Source organism: Acinonyx jubatus, chromosome D2 (assembly GCF_027475565.1).
Source record: "Acinonyx jubatus isolate Ajub_Pintada_27869175 chromosome D2, VMU_Ajub_asm_v1.0, whole genome shotgun sequence".
Taxonomy (NCBI): domain Eukaryota; kingdom Metazoa; phylum Chordata; class Mammalia; order Carnivora; family Felidae; genus Acinonyx; species Acinonyx jubatus.
Window position 1 is genome coordinate 32444832 of NC_069393.1, and position 24248 is coordinate 32469079.

At 39.3% G+C, this 24248-nt stretch overlaps 2 protein-coding genes across 9 annotated transcripts in view; both read left to right on the forward strand.

Moving 5' to 3' along the window:
- Positions 1-5144, forward strand: part of MCU (mitochondrial calcium uniporter) — a 194865-nt gene extending 189721 nt beyond the window's left edge. For 6 of the 7 annotated variants that reach the window (XM_027062249.2, XM_027062247.2, XM_027062251.2 and 3 more), the window contains 2 exons: positions 1140-1256; positions 3188-5144. In XM_027062249.2, the coding sequence (XP_026918050.1) occupies positions 1140-1256; positions 3188-3265 (195 nt within the window). In that variant the 3' untranslated portion in view covers positions 3266-5144. The remainder of the gene's footprint in view (positions 1-1139; positions 1257-3187) is intronic. The other variant, XM_027062250.2, reaches the window with a different exon arrangement.
- Positions 5145-5292: 148 nt separating this feature from the next.
- OIT3 (oncoprotein induced transcript 3) overlaps positions 5293-24248 on the forward strand; it is a 40578-nt gene continuing 21622 nt past the window's right edge. Inside the window, exons 1-4 of one of the 2 annotated variants that reach the window (XM_015067654.3) lie at positions 5293-9585; positions 13690-14064; positions 15295-15402; positions 21193-21315. In XM_015067654.3, the coding sequence (XP_014923140.1) occupies positions 9525-9585; positions 13690-14064; positions 15295-15402; positions 21193-21315 (667 nt within the window). In that variant the 5' untranslated portion in view covers positions 5293-9524. The remainder of the gene's footprint in view (positions 9586-13689; positions 14065-15294; positions 15403-21192; positions 21316-24248) is intronic. The other variant, XM_053207257.1, reaches the window with a different exon arrangement.

Below are 24248 nucleotides of genomic sequence, written 5' to 3' on the forward strand. Positions count from 1 at the left end.
GGCAACTCTGTAGAGGCATAGATTAGTAGTTGTCTGGAACTGGAGATGTCAAGGGAGATAGGAAGTGACTACTGAAGAGTACAGGATTTCTTTTGGGGATGATAAAAATGTTGTAAAACTGATTGCAGTGATGGTGGTGCAACTTCATGAATACACTAAAAACCATTGAACATTACACTTTAAATGGATGAATTGTATATGAATTATATCTCAGTAAAGCTGTTTCTAAAAATGAAGTAGTACTTCTACACACACACACCAGAATGGCTAATATTTTTCTTTTAACTGGCAACACCAAGTATTGTCAAGGATATAGAATGATGCCAACTCTCATATCCTACTGATGGGAGTATAATTGGTACAATTGTTTTAGAAACCTGTTTGATATCACTTCTTAACTTGAACACAGGCATACCTTATTATCTAGGATCTCCATTCATAGGTATATATCCAACAGAAGAGTTAAGCCCAAAAATGTTCTTGCCAGCATTATTCATAATAGCCAAAGCCTGGAAGCAACCAAAAGTCTATCAGTAGTACAATGGATAAATAAATTGTGATGTAGTCATACAATAGAATATAACATAGCAATGGAAATGAGTGGACTATAAAAGGATGAATATTGCAAACATAGTATTAAGTGAAAGTAGCTATACGGAATACCTACTGTCTGACTCTATTTTTATTAAATTCAAAAAACAGGTAAAACTAAACCATAGAGTTGAAAGGGATGCATACTTAAGTAGGAAAGCTATAAAGAAAGAAAGAAAACAATCACCATTAAGGGCAAGATAGTGATTCATTTTGGGAGAAAGGAAAGGTTAATAATTGGGAAGGCACAAGGAAGCCTTCTTGGTTGTTGGCAGTGTTAGATTTTCTTTATCTGGTGATGATTAACATATTCATTTAGTGATGATTCATTGTGATGTACATTTTTGTTTTGTATACACTTATGTGTCTGTTTCACAATAAAAAATGTTTAAGAAATAAATATTTAACACAACACATCAGTATGTATCTTTATAACTGTGCACGTGTATTGAATCTGATCAACAGTTAGTAGATGCTTATTTTGTAAAGATAGTATTCTAAGGGGCATTCTAAGGGCTAATAATTTCATTTCTCCTTTATTTTTGTAGGAATATGTTTATCCAGAAGCCAGAGACAGACAATACTTATTATTTTTCCATAAAGGAGCCAAAAAGTCACGTTTTGACCTAGAGAAATATAATCAACTCAAGGATGCAATTGCTCAGGTAAGTTTTCCAAAAATAAAAATAAATTCCAGTCCCATTTTGTATGGTGCTATAGTATTTCAATGGGTAAACTCTGAAAGAATGAGCCAGCCCTCTTCTTCCTATGTAAATTATTCCTCAGTTGATAAAAATGACTATTTTAGCATGGATGCCCCTCTGGAAAGTTTTAGAACACAAGCAGGTGAAAAGATGATGGGTCATGTCTGTCCTATTAACTCTAGCATATTGAAATTTGTAGAGCTATGTTTACTTTTTGTTTGTTCTTTAAGTTTGTCTATTCTTTTTAACATTTTAATTTTTTTTTTTTTAGAGACAGAGAGAGAACAAGCAGGGGAGGGGCAGAGAGAAAAGAAGAGAGAGAATCTCAAGCAGGGCTTGATCTCACAAACCATGAGATCATGACCTGAGCCAAAATCAAGAGTCAGATGCTTAACTGACTGAGCCACCCAGGCATCCCAAAAGTTGGCTTTTTTTACTTTTCTCCCTTTTAAAAATCTTTTACAGTAATTCAAATGTTTTCCACCTATAATGTGTGGTAGCAATGGGGCAAAAATAAAATCCAGGTAAGAGAGACCACTAGAAGTGTTTGCCAGGCACAAGTCAGAGTTTATTGAACTAGAAGATACTTTTTTTATTTTTTTAATTAAAAAAAATTTTTTTCAATGTTTATTTTTGAAAGAGACAGAGCATGAGCAGGGGAGGGACAGAGAGAGAGAGAGAGAGAGGCAGAGAATCTGAAGCAGGCTCCAGACTGTGAGCTGTCAGCACAGAGCCCAATATTTTCTTTTTAATTTTTTTAATGTTTATTTATTTTTGAGACAGAGAGACAGAGAAAGACAGAGGGCAAACAGTGGAGGGGCAGAGAGAGAGGGAGACACACAATCCGAAGCAAGCTCCAGGCTCTGAGGTGTCAGCACAGAGCCCGAAGCAGGGCTGGAACTCACGAACCATGAGATCATGACCTGAGCCAAAGTCAGATGCTTAACCCACTGAGCCACCCAGGCACCCCAAAGATGCTTTAAAAAAAAAGATTGATGTAACTATTTTCATAATAGTTACCTTTCAAAATTCTGAGTGTGCCTCCCTCTGATATCTTTGATTTCAGTAAATAAATCTTCATTTCTCTTCTCTGTAGTCTTATATGACTTTAGAGATTTTTCAAAAATTTCTAGAAGCTCTTCCACCCTCTTTAATGTTTGGTTGCCCTTCTCTGTCCCTTTTTGGTGATGGGTTGTGCTTTGAATAGGCTTAGTCTGCCTTCCTGCCTTGGCCTAAGTGGACTGGTGTCTTCTGTTGCTCCGTGTGGTGGTTCTCAGCTGGAGGGAATGCACCAGATCATCTCTGGAGCTGTTAAAAATACAGATGCGTCAGCCGCACCCTGAGCCTATTAATCCAACTCCTCAGGGTTGAGGTCCAGCGTGTGTGAATTTTGAAAGTGCTGTTGTTGACAGCAAATCCTGGTTTTTTTTTTTTAAACTAAGTGAAAAACTTAAAACAACTATTGGACGAACAACTAAGGTCTGGGGCATAATTAAAATTATAAATTTGAATCTTCATAAATTAAAGTTCTGGATCCAGACAAAGGCTTGTGAAACGGCTTTTCTCTCGAGAAATGCCATCAAGGTACATCAGATGCTCCCCCATGTTCTTGGATCCCCAAGTCCTGGCCTATTGACAGCATAGGCCTTCAGCCTTTTCTGAAGTCTCTGTTGACAGCTGAAACTGCGGGGACAGACTTCCATTTTGGTCCCCCTTTGTAGTCCTGTGCCTTTAAACCCCTTTGCCTCTGAGGCACTCTTATTTTAAAAGTAATTGAGATGATTTCTGTGATTCATAGTGATGCAGAAAAGAAAATTTCATTTTCTCTGGAGACAGTAATATCACTGAACGCTTCACTAGCCAGTTTTTCTCACCTTTTGTTTCTATTTTAGGCAGAAATGGACCTTAAGAGACTGAGAGACCCATTACAAGTACATCTGCCCCTTCGACAAATTGGTGAAAAAGATTGATCTGCAAAGAGCCTCTGAATCCTGGCAGAAAGAACACCTGTTTATAACTATTGCCTTTTTAATTAAAGCATTGCAGGTGGAAGCTGGGAGCCATGTCGGGGTAGAGGGTTTTTACCTTTAATTAAAAACAAAAACAAAAAGGATCTTAGGGAAGAAGGGAATGTTAAAATCTGAGGATCAGGCTTTGTGGAATGTAAGCTCAAAGGGCTTAGTGAATATTGTCTTAATCAAGCATCTTAGTTTCTGGATGAAAATGATGCATTATACAGTTGAGAGATTCATAAAGAGAAAAGGATGCTGGGGGTGTTCCTTTCTTGCATCTTCTTTGCAGGGTCAGCAAAACAGTAACACACCAGCACCCCACTCAGCTCTAATTTTTTTTAATTTAACTTTTCTTATTTTTGACATAGGAGTAAATAAATATACCAGAAAAGCAAATCCTCAAGATATGTGGGTGGCAAACAGAGTCTGAGCCCGTGCCATTAGCATTTATTTTAAATTGAACCCAGTCTCTGCAAAGTTACCAGGAATCTCTCCTATTTGTGCCCTTTTCTGACCACCCACTCCTGTTGGTTACACTAATTTTATCCATATGATAGCTGGAACCAACTTACGACTGTTTGATAATTGACACTTTGGATTATCCCGTAATACCTTCTTAAATGTCTGTATATTCCAGTGCTCTGGATCAGTATCTAGGAATCATTGGCAACACTGCATGAGGTTGTTTTGTTTCGTTTCGTTTTGTTTTTTTACTAATTAATCTTTAAAAGGAGGCAGAGTTTCCCTCCTTTATTTAACTATCCTATTGATATTCCTCTCTCCCTCCACAACTCAAATCAGAGGTGGGGGGGGAGGGGTTCAGCTGTATTACCAAATCAGGAAGATGTAAGGTTTACAGATTGGCTAAAAAATCATGGCTCTCTAGCCATTTCAGAACCAGAATAATTTCAATGCTGTTAGTCTGCTTGTGTGACAGCATTCCAGCCCACCCAGGTGGTGCTGCCTTGTCTGGAGATTTTGTTTATCTTGAAGGACACACGCTTCCACGCTGTTTGTGAGCCCTCCCACCTCCACCACTTTAATAGTTGTAAATCAAGTGTGTGGATCTCAAAGGGTGCAATTTATCTTTATACAAGAATACATTTCTATGGCTTCCTTCAACCTGCCCTCTTCACCCTATTTTTTCTTATCTTAAATTGAGAGAAGGAAGAATTAATCTTATACTCTATCAAAATATTTTCTACCATACTTCCAGATGACATCTGCAGTTGAAGAGTCAAAGGAATCTGTGTCTAATATCCTGTTTTGCACTACGGTGGGGGACAGGATGGAAAGGATGATGAGGCTTGCCACACAGCTGATTGGCTTTTTCTTTCACATGATTCATCCCTCCTCATTGTGGCAAGGAGTTTTCTTTCTCATTTTCTTCCTCCTTTGGGATCATTGTGTATGAAAAGAAACACTTTAGGCGACAAACCCAGACTCCAGGTGCCTTGTAGAGGTCGAAGGCTAGCCAGGACCACCGCCACTGCTGCCGCCACCCCTTCCACTGGCATGTTGGAATGAAAGGGCGCATGTCCCCCCTTCCCTCCCCCCCGTCGTTCAGCCCCTCCCCTCATTTATTTTTGTTAAGTTAATGTGAATTATTTTTAAATCATTTATCCTGTTTGTGTGCAGGGTTTTTAAGAAGAAACAGCACAGTGCAATGAGCAAATCCTTTCAGGGTGTGTGGGAGGCAAGGGAGGGAAGATGTGGAGAAAAGTCCTTTACACAAATAGCAAAATACTGAACATGTGTAAAATCCTGTATCATTTATGAAATATGTATAAAAAGCAATGTACCTTCTGGAACAATAAATACTTATTCAATTTTTGAACTATAGCATCTTATTCTTTAAAGCAAAACCAAGAAAACAAAACCTTATTTTCCTGTAATTCTAGGTGGAGAAGCGTCTACTTCTAAAATTAATTTTTATAAAACTACTATTTTGAAACTAAATTTGGTTACTAGAGCCCGTATTTTAAAAACAGGCATTTCATTCATGCCTCCTGAATCTAAAATGGTCAGTATTTTCCTAATTTTCCAGAGCTACCAGAGGTTAAGTGACTTCTACAGCCGTAATAAAGCCAATGGCAAGACTGAGACCAATATCCTTATCTCCTGACTACCAGGAAAATTTTCTATTGTATCAGACCACCAGATTGCCCAGTGTGGTCTTCTGGACTTCAGAAAGTTGTTCAAGAATGAACCAAGATTAAATATTCATTATTTTAAGAGTTTGTATGATCACCAAACAGGAAAATATCACATGCTACCTAATCCATTGACGGCCTATCAAAAATCATATGTTAAACGTTAAATGTCTGACTGTATTTAGTGCAGTGTGAGATGTACTGAGAGCAGACATCCCTGAGACTGAAGTAAGGTGGAAGAAAATAAGATTGAAAACGTTAAGCCACTGTTTGGTTTCAGCAAATAATGTCTACACATTCCACGACATTGTTAGGCTTCAGTGAATTTTCAGTGGAGATAGATAATAGAGAGTTAAATCCATTAGTGAGTGTCGATAATGCAGTTTTGCTAAGGGATAATAGACTTTTAGAGATGGAAAAAGTAAAAGGGTTCTCACGGTATGATTGCTGGAGCAGCAACCTGGTATGTCCTTGTTAAAAATGCAATTTCTCTGATCCCCACTGAATCAGAAACTAGGCACTGGGCCAGCAATCTGTGTGTAATAAGCTCTTCTGGTGATTCCGATGGGAACCGTTGGTCTAGTAAGCCCAGTGCTTTAAAGAGAAGGAAACAGGCACAGAGAAGACGTCTGTGTCCCAACCCATCAGTGCATTCCTATGACCAAACAACCAGACCGAGTAACGGAGAATTGGTGAGTGTGGTGAATATGGTAAATGGAAACAATAGAGCTCATGTCACATGTACTGCTGTATCTTGCTTCTCAAGGGTTGTGGTGAGGACATAGTAGATGCTTACAAAAACAAATAGGTTGAATTTTTAAAATCAATCTAGAGAGATTTCACAGAAAAGTGGAATTTCTTGGATTTTGGAACTCAGTTTCACCAAAACTGTTGAGAGTTGTAATTCATTTTTATCACTGCCAACGATCTTTAGTTTGTTGCTCTCCCAAGTAAGTACAAACTTGTTCTCTTCCAGAATGCACTACATAGTTACATCCTTAGGATAAATGTATAGGCTAATTTGTAATGAATTCTACTGAATATAAAATGACCCACTATATAAATTTTCATTTGCATATGTTTTATAAATTCATCATCCACTGAGCAATCCCTCCTCAAAAATATCTTCTGCTCCTGTGACTCGACTCTTGAGTTTCCTTCTTTAAATCTCTGACTACTTCTTGGCCTCGTTTGCAGTGTCCCCTTCCTCTGCCCACATCTGATGTTCGGCTTCTCTGGGGTTCCATCTTGGGCCCCATTTTCCATAGATGATCTCACTCACTCCCCTCCCCCATTTGTAAGCTGGTAGCTCTCAGATTGTTAGGTAAACTCAGATCTCTCCTGAACAGCAGAATGGTTCATCTGCCTCCTAACTGATCTATTTCCTGCATTCCTCCAGTGCATTAAATTCCTTCAGTGTCACCAGAATATTTTTGTTTTTAATTTCTAATAGCACGTACTTTAGAAAAATAAGAAAATATGAACAAGAATTAACATTAAATATGGGAAAGGAGACGCTATAAAACACCACAAGGAGCAGTCAAAGCAATCTAGAACGTGAGACATTCTATAGGACAAATGACTGGCTTTCCTCAACAAATGGTGTAAGCATTGAGGAAAAGGGAGGGACCATTCTAGATTAAGAGAATTCAAGAGATATAACTCTATGCAATGTATGGCTCTTGTTTGAATCCTGACTTCAAACTAGCCATGCAAATTTTGAAACAGTTGGGGGAATTTTAATATGAAATGACTATTAGTACTAAGTTTTCATAGTAGTAAGAATGACATTACAGTTATGTAAAAAAGGCCATATGTTAGAAATGCATCTTGGTATATAAATAAGATTGACAAAATATTAGTAATTGCAGCTGGGTATTATTCTTTCTACTTTTGTATACATTTGAAATTTTTCATCATAAAAAATTAAAATGAAATGGCAGGTCAACTAAAAAGGAAAAAATAGGAATAAGAAAAAAAAGTCCTACCATCCTGGGAATGCTTGTTTACAGAACCAGAGGGCTATCTGGTAAAAGTCCTTGACTCTGGCCATCAATCCTGGCAGCAAATCTGAGTTTATCTCACGCACACGTCCTCTGTTTCTCTGCAACACATATGAAGCACTCAGATGGTCTCTCAGGGACAGGAAACTGCAGGGTTTTGTTTTTTCTGTTAAGAGCACCAACTCCTTAACTGCAATGAGACGGTTCCTCAGTCCCAGATGCATCCATTGCTGCCATCAAATTGCAACTTAATAAGCTAAAAATGGTCAGATCGCCTGTGTTCTGCTATCATCTGCTAGTGATAAAGTAGCTAACTATAAATTTAGATCAACAGAAACCCCTTGCTAGAGCTTTCCACTCTAGAGCACTGTAAACTCTGTGCTTGCAGGAACACTTTTACCTTTAGTCACTGTCAAAGACCAGAGACAGCATGGCACTTGGCCCCTAGTAAGCACTAATGTTTAATTGAACTGAAACCCTTAGAAGAAAGGGGCCACCCCAATTTGGATGCCACTTAGCATAGGAAAAAAATGTGACAAGAGATTAAGAAGACACATTTGTGAACTACTTCCTAATACAAATATCCCTTCCCTAGTCACTAGAAATGTGGCTATAGGACAAGAAATATAAATAGTGTACGAATGATAGAAGCCCAAAGCATCAGATCAAGGTAAGAGTAGGAAACTTTGATATCATTCAGATCCTGGTTTAATATAGTATTTAAAAACACAATCTTTCGGGGGACCTGGCTGGTTCAGTTAGTAGAGCATGCAACTCTTGATCTCAGGGTCATGAGTTCAAGCCCCATGTTGGGCATGAAACCGACTTAAAAAAAAAAACAAAAAAACGGTGGCTTAGTCAGTTAAGTGTCAGACTTGATTTCAGCTCAGGTCCTGATCTCATGATTCATGAAATTGAGCCCCACGTTGGGCTCAGCGCTGACAGCACAAAGCCTGCTTGGGATTCTTTTTCTCCCTCTCTCTCTGCCCCTTCCCCCCGCCCCCCGCCAAATAAATAAATAAACATTGTTTTAAATGGTAAAAAAAATAAAATAAAAACTTGTCCTCTACCCTTCTCTTTCTCCTCCCTTTACCTTATCTCCCATACTAGTGCTTGCCAAGTCCCAGGTGTCCACACACTGTAGAACGTCAGGGAGCTGGCAGACTCTGGACCTGTAATTACCAAAGGTTGTCTGGGGACACATAATATGCAGGTCCCTTCATTTTGCCTCTTTTGTCTAAAAATGAAATTCTAGTAAGCGTCACTTTCGGTGTTGTTACTTTTAATGAGTGAGTCATTCCGAATTTGAAGCCTCTACCTCTTCGTGTGAGAATTAGTAAAATAAGGAACACTAAACCATTTTAATTTGGAACAGAAAGACACTATGAAAACTGAGGTGTTGCTGCTGGAATTGGTAAAAACACAACTTAAACCTTCTTTTTAGGAAGTTTTGAGACCAAAGACCATAATAAAGCACACTTAGGAGCTTGCTTCAAAAAAATGTTGTCCCTAATCCACACGTCTCCTTACTACTTTTTAGTGTGCTTTTATAAACTCCTTCACCATCTGACCAAGACGTTTCCTAATGACCAGTGCCAACAATTTGGCTTTATCCCATTCTCATTTCATAAGCAATGAATGGTACGGCTGCAACACCATGAAATTAATTCCTAGAAGTCACAAAACAAGATTTTGACACAAGGGGATGTCCCTCACTTAGCGTTCCCTTCTGGATAAGATACCGGAGGCCTTGGTGCAGGGAATTCTTGAGAGAAAACAATAGGAGGATGAGGGATTGTGACGGGCTTTCTCCCCCACTGAAGAAAAACATCAATAACCCTGTTGACAGCGTAAAGCAGTGCTTCTATCTGGGGTCAAGGCCAGAACAATGGACACCTTATCCCACTCATCCTCTTCCTCTGATAAAGCCCCAACCAGTACTGTAAAGTCTTTTTTGGTAAGAGCCTAGTGACCTTTTTCAAAAACTGCTTGAAAAAGAAGAGACGAAGGACAACTGGAATTAAGAGGATTTCCAGTCTGTTGCGGTGGCTGGTCTAGAAGATGTCTCAATTCCTGCTTCTCACCTGCGTCTTTCTCACCATCACACCTGCATCACCAATGGGTGAGTCTTGTGTCACATACTTGGCACAACGCACTTTTTGATATAGGAATTTGCTATTATGAACAGATAAGAACTAGGTTCCAATATCTTAAATACTGGTTCTAGAATAGTATAAGAAAATGTGTGATAACCTATGATAGATACATTTTCAAAGAATTTCTGTTTCATGTTCCAGTTAGCCTCTTGCCCAGGCATCCAGAATTTCCATGGATTTGCCACAACCAACAGCTTTCCACAAGCTAAATATTTCTTGGAGTACATGTAAAAAGAATTCTAACTTCTTTATATTATAGGCACTTGTAGAATTCCAACTTTAAGAGCAAAAAAAAAAAAAAATAATCTTTAGAGTTGAGGATAGAGGGGTTTTTTTGGTTGGTTGGTTGATTGGTTTTTTTGTTTTGTTTTTAATGAATTCAAGGGACTGAATGAAAGCTCTATCCCCATGAAAGGCACAGATCTGGATAAATTGAACTTCTCAGTCTAGACATCTGTAAATAAGAACTTTTTGCATAGACTGAGTGAATCATAAACTCTCTCCCTTCTCAGGCTTGGCACAAGACTGGCCAACGAGGCAAAACAAAGTTTCAGTTCCAGTTACTAACACATTTCTCCTTTTTCCAATAGAATTTAAGTTCTAATTGGAAGAGAGAGTAAGAGGAGATCGAGATGGACAGAGCCATCCTGCTTGGCACTTTTGAGTAGCTCTGTTTAATTGACCCCGATTTATTTCTTCAGGGTAACTCAGGTCTTACTCTAGCACCTTTAAGGATGCACATTAAAAATAGGCTTGAGACCCCAAGGAGATGTGAAAATTAAGGTAATGTGGTATCCTGGATGGGATCCTAGAATAAAGACAAAGGCAAAAATTAAGGAAATCTAAACTATGGACTTGAGTTAATAATAATGTATCACCTTCGGATCATTAACTGTGGAAAAGGTACTGCAACTAATGTACAATGTTTCATAATAGGGGAAACTGGGCACAGAGTATATGGAAACTCTTTGTACTATTTTCTCAATTGTTCCCTAAATCTAATATTGTTCTTAAAAAATAGTCTATTAGAAAAAGATAGACTTGAGCTAGGTTTAATCACCCGTATCTTCTGCCAATAACTAACCAAGACTTGCCCCAGCAAAAGTAGCCTCCACCACCCGGAAGCTTCTGTTTGCCTTTCTTCCCATTCTTTACTGCTTACTCTCCAATACCTCTTGTTCCCACCCATCATACATCTTCTCTCTTCCCAGATCTTTTGGTTTTTTTAAATTTATTTATTGCAGCCCTTCTAGAACTTTGACTCGATGCCAAAAGCGAGATAAATAAAGGGAGGCAAACCATAACAGTCTCTTAAAAACAGAGAACAAACTGAGGGTTGATGGGGGTGGAGGGTGGGATAAATGGGTGATGGGCTTTAAGGAGGGCACTTGTTGGGATGAGCACCGGCTTCTGTATGTAAGTGATGAATCACTGGGTTCTACTCCTAAAGCCAAGACTACACTGTATGTTAACTAACTTGAGAATTAAAAAGAATGAATGAATGAATGAATGAATGAATGAATGAATGAATGAATGAATTAACGACTTTGGGAGCTGGGGATCCCCGAGGGAGGGTCTTCCCCTATAGGAAAGGGGAAGTGAAAGAAAAAAAGGAGGGGAGGGAAAAGAGAGGAAGTGAGAGCGCAGGAAGTACAGGGGAAGAGTAGGAACTGGGAGGACCGGAGACAGAAGGAAGGACACTGGGGGCGCCTGGACCCAGTCCAAGGGGTGGCATCCCCCCCACCTGGAGGGCTGGAGATGGAAGGGTGGGGATGCTGGCTGACTTTGCTCTCTGCACTTGGCCCCCGTGAGGTGCCAGCCCTGGGGACACACAAGCTTCCGTGCATCCCAGACGGGGGTCCGCGGATGGGGGACCTCAGGCAGGAATCCTGGCCAAGACGGAGGACCTTCCTGGCAGGGCTGGCCCGGAACTCAACTTTGCAAGGAACCGATGGAATTGTTCGTTTTGAAGGTCTCCCATTTAAGGAGTGTATACATCAGCAATTTAGGATGCAGCATGCTTAATACTGAATGCCAGACTCCACACTGAGAGACTGAAAACAGGAATTCACACCAGTGGCCAGATTATTAAAGGATCTAAGGAGTGGAGAGGAATGGGTGTATTTAATGTTAGAAAATATTGCATGGGTAACTTAAAAATATATTTATTTTACAGAACATAGTCAGTAAATTTCCCCTATTTGTGCCATATGTTCCCTTCAATGAGGGGAAGTGAACTTTTAACAAATAACACCAAAAAATGACAGTTAAATTTAAGGGAAAACTTTATAAATCATGAAATAGTTGTTGAGGGAGGTTTAGGAATTTCTGCAAAAGCCATTAAAAGTTGAGTACCTAACCATTTCTTATAAAATTAGAGCCAAGGAGATCAACCAAATATTTCTATGAATTTATAATCACCTGCAAAATTGCCCTGGAAACCTTGCTTCTTAAGAGAATCACAGCTGGGAGAGCAGATGAGGGAATTTTTCCCTTTTGAGAGGGGAGAGAGTCTGTATGAGGACATTTCCTGCCCTCAAGTGACATCGCATACGGTCTAAGGCGCAGCTGGAATATCTCAGGCGCATTTTAAAAGAGAGAGAGAGGCTCCTGCCATGTGCAACTCTGCAAATGTGTTATTTCCAGAAAGTGCAATAGCCTTACTTCCTCTCGCAAAATTTCATATTCTCTTTGGGGCCATTAGCACTAGGCTACACCCTCCTCTACATGTGACTGAATTTAGAGAGAAAATTGGAGTTCAAAAGTAGACTTAGAAAATTCAAAATATTTTCTAGACAACTTAAACTTTATGATCATGGTCCATCCACAGTTAATTATTGTGCAGTATTTGCTAAAACTGAATTTCTGTCTACAAAGCGCATTGGTCTTAATGTGAATTCCCTGACTACAATGTCAGGTAAGTTGGCCTCATGTGCATTACAAAGGATAGTAGTACTCTCTGGCTGGTATTCCTTTCTAGAATTTCTTGGTTTTATAGATTCTTCATAAAGACACTTGGCCTATATTCATTCCATGTTTCCTTGAAGTTGAGGGAAGCAGTGACAATATAGAGGATATTGGTGTCTTGAGTCATTAAAATATTTTTGATGAGATGTTTGTCCATGTGATTTATGCACTACAAAGGCATGCTTGAGAAATTTGGCTGTAGGATGATGCCGTAGCTCATTGTTTATACACAAAAAGTTCCTATTTTCAATAAGTTTTCAATATATGCCAACATTCCCTTTGAGAATATCTTTGCTGATTACTTGTCAGTGTACTGTGTATTTCAAAACAGTGGATTTGTGCCAGAGGCATTTTCCTTTTCAGTGGGATGAGCTGTGCACCTTTATTCACAAGTCAAACTTTCCAGCAGTGCAAAATGTCATTCACAGTCTTGCTTACAAATGACCATCCAAATACTTTGTTTAAATGTCTTAGATGAAAAGCTTACAACACTGAGATACGGCCTCTCCATTAGTCCATAGCTGAACTAAAATCCCTCCCTGCAATAGTCTGCTCTTGCTCTAATAACAGAATACCTACATTTGTGAAAACTGATGCATACTCTTCAGTCTTTTTTTCTCCAAAGTATAGTTCTCTGCTTCTTCCCCAGTTGGTAATTTTTAGGTTCCCTTCCGAGTCTGGTCACTGGACCCCAGATTTGTCCATACTTTCATATAATATAGCCTCTAGGTGAACACAATACTCAAAATATTGTCTGACTCGAACAGAGTTCAGTGAAACTATAATCCTAAACTCCCTTGATCTGAACAACTACCCTTCTATCAAATGATTTCTCTGGATAAAAAGTTGAGTCCAACACTAACACTAAACCATAAATAGATTTGAAATAATTTTTGCAGCAGGCATTATAAAATATGTTTAAGTCAACTTGAGGCATCTTAAACAGCTACTGTTTGGGCTTTTAGATTATTTCTTTCTTAAGCCCCGCCCCCCCCCCCACCAAAAGCCAAAATGTAAGATGAAGTAGGTGGACTCAAGCTTTCGCCATTGTAATCGGAAACACCACAAGGTGCCTGCCTCTGAGGTGTCTGTTTCATCCCCAGCCCTAGATCCCTGCTCTGCTTACATCAGTTTGAATGAGCCATGGAGGAACACCGACCACCAGTTCGATGAGTCTCAAGGCGCCCCTCTATGTGACAACCATGTGGATGGGGAGTGGTATCGCTTCACAGGCATGGCAGGGGATGCCATGCCCACCTTCTGCATACCTGAAAACCATTGTGGAACCCATGCACCTGTCTGGCTCAATGGTAGCCACCCTCTAGAAGGTGATGGCATCGTGCAACGCCAGGCCTGCGCAAGCTTCAGTGGGAACTGCTGCCTCTGGAACACCACGGTGGAGGTCAAGGCTTGTCCGGGTGGCTACTATGTATATCGTCTGACCAAGCCCAGTGTCTGCTTTCATGCCTACTGTGGTCGTGAGTACCTTCTCTGTGCTCTTTTCCTCCCCTATGAGGGCCAGAGATGGCATCAGAAAAATGCTGTATGAAATTGAGCTATCGTAGTATCTCAGAGTCTAAATAACATTGATTTAGAGTCACAGGTAACTTCAGATTGTGATTTCTGTGATCTGTTCTTAGATTTCTGAAGATGTCCTGAAGAAACAGAAAGGGAAAGGAATTATGACTTTGATCAGTTCTTTTTTATTTTGCCTTTGTTCCACTCAAACAAAACATTAGAAAATGAAATATTGACTTGGGTTATTTCAGTAGTGGACTTCTAACCTTTTTGAGAATGGAGAACCCTTTTTTAAGATATATATCAGACATCCATAAGGTAGTACTGTGCTTAGTATCCATTGATTTTTTTAAATGATATGTAATGGGAAAAACCTGCTTGAGATCAGTAGTATTTTAAAACAAATGTTTGTGTTATTAATCCCATCAAAATCTGCATGCATTTAAAAATTTTTTAGTGTTTATTTATTTTTGAGACAGAGAGAGACAAAGCACGAGCAAGGGAGGGGCAGAGAGAGAGGGAGACTGAGAATCCGAAGCAGGCTCCGGGCTCTGAGCTGTCCGCACAGAGACCGAAGTGGGGCTTGAACTCATAAGCTGTGAGATCATGACCTGAGCCGAAGTCAGACACTTAAAAAAAAAAATCTGTATGCATTTAAAAAATAGAGTACAGGGTGTCTGGGTGGCTCAGTCAAGCATCCAACTTTGGCTCAGGTCATGATCTTACGGTTCATGGGTTCAAGCCCCACATTGGGCTCTATCTGATAGCTCAGAGCCTGGAGCCTGCTTCGGATTGTGTCTCCCTCTCTCTCTGCGCCTCCCCCACTTATGCTCTGTCTCTCTCTGTGCCTCAAAAATAAATAAATGTTTTTAAAAAGTCTTTTTAAATAAAAAATAAAATACATAGAAGAATAGGGCATAACACTTATTTAATCTACAGCTCGTATTTGGTGAGGTTTTAGATTTGCAGAAACTATCACCTGTGGATCTGAAGTTGGGAACCATTGATCTAAATGACAGATGTCCCTGGGCAGTATCTCTTTCCATTGGGTTACATAAACCCTGAACTATGAGAACTCTCAATGTTGGCCAAGAGCTCCTACCTCATGATTGAACCCATGAGGCTTTCTCATGAATGAGTGTCCTCTGGTCCTTAACCCCTCATGAAAGGTCGACCTTATCTTTCCACAGATTTTTATGACATCTGTGATGAGGACTGCCACGGCAGCTGCTTGGACACCAGTGAATGCACGTGCTCTCCGGGAACTGTGCTAGGCCCTGACAGGCAGACATGCTTCGGTAAGAAACTAATTGTGAGGTGGAAATAGGCCATTCACATCAAAAGGCAAATCAAAAACTTCCTGACTGTCATTTTTCTAGTTTGTGTCTCTAAACCCTTAGAACAGTATTTGCCTTTTTAGTTTGTGACTAAACCCTCAAACCAAATTTATACATGTGGAGGAACAGTCTAGACTCACATTGTCCAATACAGCAGCCCCTACCCATGTGTGGCTGTGGAGCTCTTGATATGTGGCCAGTGTGGGAGCCCTTGGGTGGCTCATTCAGTTATGCATCTGACTTTGGCTCAGATCATGGTCTCACAGTTCGTGGGTTTGAACCTCGCATCCAGCTCTGCGCTGACAGCTCAGAGCCTGGAGCCTGCTTCGGATTCTGTGTCCCTCTCTCGCCCTGCTTCTCCCCCACTCATGCTCTCTCTGTCTCTCAAAAATAAATAAACATTTAAAAAAATAAAAAATTTAAAAAAAGAAATGTGGCTAGTGTGATTGAAAAACTAAATTTTAATTTTACCTAATTTTAATTTAAAAACTGATACTTGAGGGATGTCTGGGTGACTCCATTGGTTACGCGACTGACTCTTGATTTCGGCCCTGGTCATGATCTTGCAGTTCATGAGTTCAAGACCGCATCAGGCTCTGCACTCACAACACAGAGCCTGCTTCAGATCCTCTGTCTCCCTCTCTGCCCCTCCCCATTCTCTCTCTCTGTCTCTTTCTTTCTCAAAAACAAATGTTAAAAAAAAATTTTTTTTAAGTGATATTTTATTCAGTCATTGGAAAACCGAAAATGTTTGGGACAACTTGAGTAACCAACAGTAAATTTTATGACTCTAAATGCCAACCAAGTATTTCTCTTTTTTTAATGTTTATTTATTTGTTTGAGAGAAGGAGAGAGAGGGAGAGAGAGTGAGCAGGGGAAGATAGATTGAGAGAGAGAGAGAGAGAGAGAGAGAATCCCAAGCAGGCTCAGTGGTGTGAGCACACAACAATCCCATGACATGACCTGAGCTGAAGTCAAGAGTCGGCCGCTTAGCCAACTGAGCCACCCAGGGACTCCCCAACCAAGTAATTCAATGAAAAGTTAGCAACCAGGGAGCCTGGGTGTCTCAGTCGGCTGAGAATCCGACTCTTGATCTCAGCTCAGGTCTTGATCTTAGGGTTGTGAGTTCAAGCTCCAGTTCTATGCCCAGCATATAGCCTACTAAAAAAGAAGAGAAAAGGAAAGGAAAGGAAAGGAAAGGGAAGGGAAGGGAAGGGAAGGGAAGGGAAGGGAAGGGAAGGGAAGGGAAGGGAAGGGAAGGGAAGGGAAGAGAAGGGAAGGGAAGGGAAGGGAAAGAAAAGAAAATTTAGCATCCAAATTGAGATATGCTGTAAGTATAAAATACACACTAGATTCATTCAAAAAAAAATTTTAAATATCTCAATAATTTTAAAATTGATTTTATATTTAGAGGAAATATTTTAGACATATTGGATTAAATGAAATGTGTTCTTAGAATTTTTTTAATGTGACTGCTAGAAAGTGTTAAATTACTTACATGGCTTGCTTTGTATTTCTGTCAGATGGCTTTGCTCTAGGATTATCTAAGAACATACTCCTATAGCTGCACTAACATAATTTTGGTTTCTCTGAGTAGCAAGAAATGGGAGTCAGATAATTTTCTAGGAAATCTAGAGTTGTCTACTTACACTCAGTTTTTGTCTGTAACTGGAACAAAATAGAGTTTAAAAACCCAAGACTGAAGATCATATCTTTTCCCATTAATGTTATGACTCATAACATTAGTTTCCCATTAAGGTATTCAGACTCAAATAGGTTTAAAACACATCCAGGGACAACTGGGTGGCTCAGTTGGTTAAGTCACCGACTCTTGATTTCAGCTTAGGCCCTGATCTCATGGTTCATGGGTTCGAGCCCTGCGTCTGGCTTTTCAATAAGAGTGTGGAGCCTGCATAGGATTCTCTCTGTCTCCCTCTCTCTCTGCCCCTCCCCAGCTCATGATCTCTCTCTCTCTCTCTGTGTCTCTCTCTCTCAAAAATAAATAAACACTTAAAACACACCCAGAGAGAAAGGGAACACTGGCCCACACCTGCCTTTTCAAGAACAGTAACAGGTCAAATGGAACAGGGATTAAGTTGAAAGGAATATAAAAAGATTCTTATTGTAGAAAAGTTTATGTTCTTCAGCCTCCTTAATGAACCCCACTGACAACCCCATGGAGTATGTTTATGCCCTCCTGTGCCAGCTCTTAGGGATCTTGCATGATGGACTTCGTGTGATTAATGCTAAAAGGTTTGGGATATAGGAGACGATTGTTCCCGTAATCTTCCCTAACTTCCTTCCCTAACCCCCTCTCTGTCTCACACACACACACACACACACACACACACACACACACACACACATGCGATGTGCTTGGGAAATATTTGGCTTCATTTTAAGACAGGCTTTGTTTCATTACTCAGCTTTTTTTTTTTTAGTGTTTATTTTTGAGAGAGAGAGAGAGAGAGAGTGCAAACAGGGGAGAGGCAGAGAGAGAGGGAGACACAGAATCTGAAGCAGGCTCCCAGCTCTGAGCTGTCAGCACCAGCTGACTGAGCCACCCAGGCACCCCTCAGCTTTTGTTTTAATATAACATTTGAATAGATAAGATAATTAGATGGGTCCCAAATTGAACAGCTTGAATGGTATACAATGAAATGTCTAGCTCTCTGTCCTCCATTTGTCCCTTCTCCAACCCCATCTCAGGTAAACTCTTGTAATATTTGCTGATGTATGTTCCCAAGACTTCTTCAGGCAGATATAAAAAATGTAAATATGTATGTTTATTTACTGCCCTTTTTTTACACCAAAGGCTGCATATTGTACACATCTCTTGGTTAGCAATTTATGTTGGACATCTTTGCCTAGCAGTGTGTAGGGAAATCACCTCAGTTCCTATTCGAAGTCTGTCATGAATTCCCTGAAATTAAAGGCAAAGTTTTGTGTTAATATAAGTTTTCCTTTATTTTAAAAAATATATATAATATAATTTTAATTATTACTTTAAATTATGTTAATTTTTTAGTCCAAGAAAAGTGTAAAAGAAAATAATACAATGGGATTATTGGCCAGAATGATAAAATAATATAATTCATGTACCCAGATTTAACTATAGTTCATTTTTTCTTCCATTTTTCTTTTTTTTTAAAGTAAATCTTTTGTGGGGCACCTAGGTGGCTCAGTCAGCTAAGCATCCAGCTTCAGCTCAGGTCATGATCTCTCAGCTTGTGAATTCAAGCCCCGCATTGGGCCCTGTGCTGACAGCTTGGAGCCTGGAGCTGCTTCAGATTCTGTCTCTCTCTCTCTCTCTCTGCCCGTACCCAACTCATGCTCTGTCTCTCTTTCTCTCTGTCTCTCTGTCTCAAAAATAAATAAGAATTTTTTAAAAAGTAAATCTTTTTTTTTATGTGTATTCATTTTGAGAGAGAGAGAGTGCACAAGAGCAGAGTAAGGACAGAAAGAGAGAGAGAGAGAGAGAGAGAGAGAGAGAGAGAGAGAGAGAGAATCCCAAGCAGGCTCCGTGCTGTCAGCACAGATCCCCATGCCCGGCTGAAACCTTCAAACTGTGAAATCATGACCAGAGCCAAAATCAAGAGTCAGATGCTTAACCCACTGAGCCACCCAGCTGCCCCCTTTTTCTTTTTAATGAAATTTTACAGATACAAATGAAGTCATCTCACTCCATCTCCTTTTTCATTTCCCTTTTTCACCCTCTGGGAGTAATCACTGTTTTGAAACTAGTGTGTATTCTTCTGGTCCCTGTTTTTATGCTTTTATTATTTATGTATGTACCCATAACAATATATAGCATTGTTTTTGTTCTTTTTTTAAAAAATTTTTTTTAATTAAAAAAAAATTTTTTTTAACGTTTATTTATTTTTAAGACAGGGAGAGACAGAGCATGAACAGGGGAGGGTCAGAGAGAGGGAGACACAGAATCTGAAGCAGGCTCCAGGCTCTGAGCTGTCAGCACAGAGCCCGACGAGGGGCTAGAACTCACGGACCACGAGATCATGGCCTGAGCCGAAGTCGGCCACTTAACCGAATGAGCCACCCAAGCGCCCCCATTGTTTTTGTTCTTAAAATTAACATAAAAATGATCCCTTACTCCATGTGTGAGATTTTCTCTAGAGTATACTCATAAAAGTAGAATTGCTGGGGCAGAGAGCATCTAAGGCCGTAAGTGACAGTAAACTCCCAAATACCAATGGTTTAAATCAGAAGTGTATTACTGTCTCGCATAAAAAAGAAAAAAGAAAAAGAAAAAAATCAGTCTCCAGGTAAGCTGTCCAGGCTTGGGACAGAGTATGGCCACATCCAGGAAAGCAGCTGGCACTTCTAACCATCCACTTGCCAGGCAGTAGTGGCCCCAGTGAAGAGTCTAATCTTATGCACTACATTTTTCATTTCTACAAGTTCTGTGCATTTGTTTAGTTTCAATTCTACTTTGTCTTTTTGCATACTTCTTTTATCTTGGTTACTATCCTTTCTTTTATCTGTTTAGTAATTTTTTAGATCATTGCATTACAGATTTTTCAGGATTATTCTGTTATCTCCAGTTCAGAGCCTTCCATTTGTTATCTTGCCAAGCCATTCTCATCGTGGATCATTTCCTCATGTGTGGTGTTTTGTGGCAAACCACCACCTGTTGAAATTGTGTTTCTGTGGAACTCCCCTCTGACTGCCTGGTTTGTGGAAGTTTGACTACAGAGCAGTTTTTCAAATGCTTCTGTCATGCACAACGGAAGTTTCGCCAGTCCAGGCCAAATTTTATACCAGTTTCTCAGCTCCAAGATCCCCATTTTCCATGGGAATTATAAGTTCATACTTCAACCATAGCAAAGCCTGACTTGGGGTTTGCGTTGTTTATGAAGGATTTTTCTCTCCCCGAGGCCTCAGAGAGAGCTTGCTTACTGTGTCCGTGGGCCTCAGGGCAAAGTTCTTCTACTCCCCCTTTCATTGTGGGGATATCTTTTCTGGGGTCCTGGATTTAAGCAGGGTTTCATTTGCAGCTCACCTCCTCTCCTGAGCCCAAGGCCATGCCATCTGTCACCCTGTGGGTGTTCAAATCCCAAACCCCTATCCCCAACTCCAAGCCATGATACATGTATCTCCCAAGCTTCTCTTTCTTTGTAGAAGTACGGGAAGTGACATTTGCATTTTTTATAGCAAGCAGCTGTGCATTTTTTTTTTTATAGCAAGAGTACTTATCCTTTATCAGATTCTTAAAAAGGTTAACAGTCATTGCTTAAGTACCGAATAGGAATATTCCAATATTTAAAATAGACTTCAAGGGCAGTTGTTCATATTATAATAGAAGATGGCCTCACACATAATTTTTATCAGCTATTCATTTCTGCACTGCAAGTTCCTTTGATGTATTTAAAACACAGTTTGATTTGTAAGTCTGTATTTATTTAGTTAAACTTCAGGAACTCACTGGAAAAAGTGAGATTCACCAATACAAACAAATAGGTGAGGCCAGGTAACAAAAGAAACTTCATTTCCCCAGTTTTGCTCTTAGAAGGGAATTAATTGGCCAACAACTAAGTGCCTTCTGTTCTAGCAGAGGGCAGATGGGTAAATAACCTGGTTTAGGAGATCAGGTTAATGGAAGTGATTATGAGGATTACAGCAAAGGATTGGTGTATCGACAGGCTCTGAAAAGATGAGAAGACTCTGCTAAGGGGCTTGGGAAAAGATTGAGCTGCTCAACAGTGTGTAAACAGGGTGGTTTCTCTTCTACAGATGAAAATGAATGTGAGCAAAACAATGGTGGCTGCAGTGAGATCTGTGTAAATCTGAAAAATTCATATCGCTGTGACTGTGGGGTTGGCCGTGTGCTAAGAAGTGATGGCAAGACGTGTGAAGGTGAGAATGGGTAAGAAGGGATTCAGATCAAGATCCCAGACTAAACCATTGGCTTACTCTTTGATTGATGTTCATGAAATTGTCCAGCATTAGGAGAGAGTCAAGGTTGGGCTATGTAAAGAAATGACAAAAGGGGTTCACCGTCACTGGGGACTGTCATTTGCAGGCAGAATTCGGTTTTGATTTCATCTTCAAGATAAAGGCAGTTGTATTTTGCAAGAGGCAGAGGGCCACTTTTTTTTTTCTTTTTAAGTAAATTCTACCCTCAGTGTGCGGCTGTAACTTACAACCCCAAGGTCAAGAGGCACAGGCTCTACCAACTGAGCCAGCCAGGTGCCACATTTAATTTGGGGGAAAAAATAGGGTATTATGCATTTCTCAAACTTTAATGTGCCCATAAATCACCTGGGATCTTGTTAAAATGCAGATGGTGATTCAGTAGATCTGGGGTCAGGCAAAGATAATACATTTCTAAATAACTTCTAGGTGACACCTCTGCTGCAGAGGAGCATAGTTGGAGTAGGAAGATAATAGAGATGGTTATAGCAGGGTTTCTCAAACATTCCTGCTGAGGAGAATCACCCGGGTGCTTTCAAACCTGGCCCTTGCCAGTCCTCTCTCCTGGAACCTTGGTTCAGGGGGGCGAGATGGGCCTTAGGGTTTGTGTTTTTACCAAGTTCCATTAGGTGAGTCTTACCATCTTGAAGTTTGGGAACCTGGTTCACATGCAGGCATTTTTTTTTCCCCCTCTATGCTTTGCATTTACTGGAGATTAATACACTGTGGGAAAGATAACTAAAATTTTCTATTGTTAATAGCAGAAATACTGTGTACATTTTATATGATTAAGTAATAAAAAAGAATTTGTAATGTATGTCAAATAGTTGAAATGGCAGTTGTGTACTCTGACAATGATATGAAACTTAGGTAATGTTCTTTCTCTAAGACACCTTTGCCCTTGTAAATTATCACAACTAAAATGTCGTCTCTTCCACTTTACTGAGTCTGAATCTCATATCATTGGGAGTTGAGGGACCAAAAGAAAAAAAAGAAAAACGATCTTTGCAGATTATATGAAGAGATCAATGGCTTAATTATTATTTACAGAGGACCTATGATTTGTCTGTGAGGCTAAATCGAATTTGTGGTACAACACTGCTTATAAGAGTTCACTTTATTCTGGTAATATTCAACATAATAAAATATTGTCCCGAAAGGAAAAATTATGCCTAGTTCCTACATTTTGTTCTATGCAACAAGTTTGCATTAATAACCGAGGGGCCATTAGCCAGAATATTAAACTACTGTCACTTATAACAAGACTAAATGTACTTTAAATTTTATTGAGTAAGGGTAGTGTCCTGAATCTTCTTTAAATCTTAATTATTTTATGTAATAATCTTTGCATATTGAAATATTAATGAAATGTTCCATGAGGAACATTTGTAATTATTTGCAAGCATTTTATTGGCAGTATTAGTGTTAATCTTCATATAATTTTAAAACCTAATAATCATGATTGAAAGTATCTTAAGAGAAGACAAAATTTATATATCAGGTATACTTTAGCATTAAGATGCATATTTGAAACCCTTAAGTCTTATTGATAGTCCAAACATATTTGTTTCTTTAGTCATTAAATAATTATATCTTCTTTTTTAAAATAAAAGCCTCTTTTTAATTTTATGTAATTTTTATTGTTTTGTTTATTATGAAAATTATGTTCATAGAAGAAAATAAATACAGAGGAATAAATGAAAGGTAACTAAAATGACCCACAATCCCACCTGCCAGATGTATCCAAACATTTGGAATATCCTCATAAGAGACTTAAACCCTTTATGCCAACATAGAATTTCAACTTATTTTGTGCTTTGCAGTTTTAGACCTACAAATAGCCTGAGTGAACATTTAGTCCAACCCTTTCCTTTTATAAATACTGAAATCGAGACCCAGAGAAATTAAATTGACTTAAGGAAGATCATTTTTAGAAAAAAAAAATCCCATTAATGTTGATTTAACATTTTCTAGTATATTTTTATGCTGCCTTCTACATTGTTCTATATCATTTTCAGCTCTTTCAAAAACCAATAGTAGTACTTTTATCCTTTTTAAGTATCCAGATTTGTAAACAGATAATAGCCTAATACTTCCTAAGTTTTGCAAGGATTAATTCACTGCAAATTTGTATTCTTTGTTTGTTTCACAAAAATCAGTTGATCCCAGGTTAATTTACTAATGTTCCAAGGAACTAATTTTTTTTAACTGTTATTGAACTGAGAATTATAACTATAACTGGAAATCGGTTTCTATCTTTCTTTGAGCATCTGAGATGCTTTGAAAGCATTCCCTTTACTTATCTTACCCCTAGAACAGGGGCAGCAAACTTCTGTGTAAACCAAATAGTAGGTATTTTAGGCTCTGGGGATCATATGGAATCTGTTGAAACTACTCAAGTCTGCCCTGTAGTGAGAAAGCACTCAGACAATTGGTAAATGAATGAGCGTGACTGTGTGCCAGTAAAACTTATGCCGGAATTTGATGACCCCTCACAATGTCTAGAGCCCACAAAGGTCATTAATTTTCCCAACTAACTATGAAATCGTGTGGTAGTTTCTTCAGTTGACAATTGAATATTTTTTTCTTGTTCATTTGGTTGCGTATGCTTTTTGAAAATGCAAAACTTCCGGGGCACCTGGGTGGCTCAGTTGGTGAAGTGTCTGACTCTGGATCTCAGCTCAGGTCTTGATCTCAGGGTTGTGAGTTAAAGCCCATGTTGGGCTCCATGCTGGGCATGAAGCCCACTAACAAGAAGAGGAAGAGGAAGAGAAGGAAGAGGAAGGAGGAGGAGGAAAAGGAAGAAGGAAATAGAGGAGGAGAAGGAGAAAGAGAAAGAAAATGCAAAGCTTTTTTTTTTTTTACATGTTTTATTT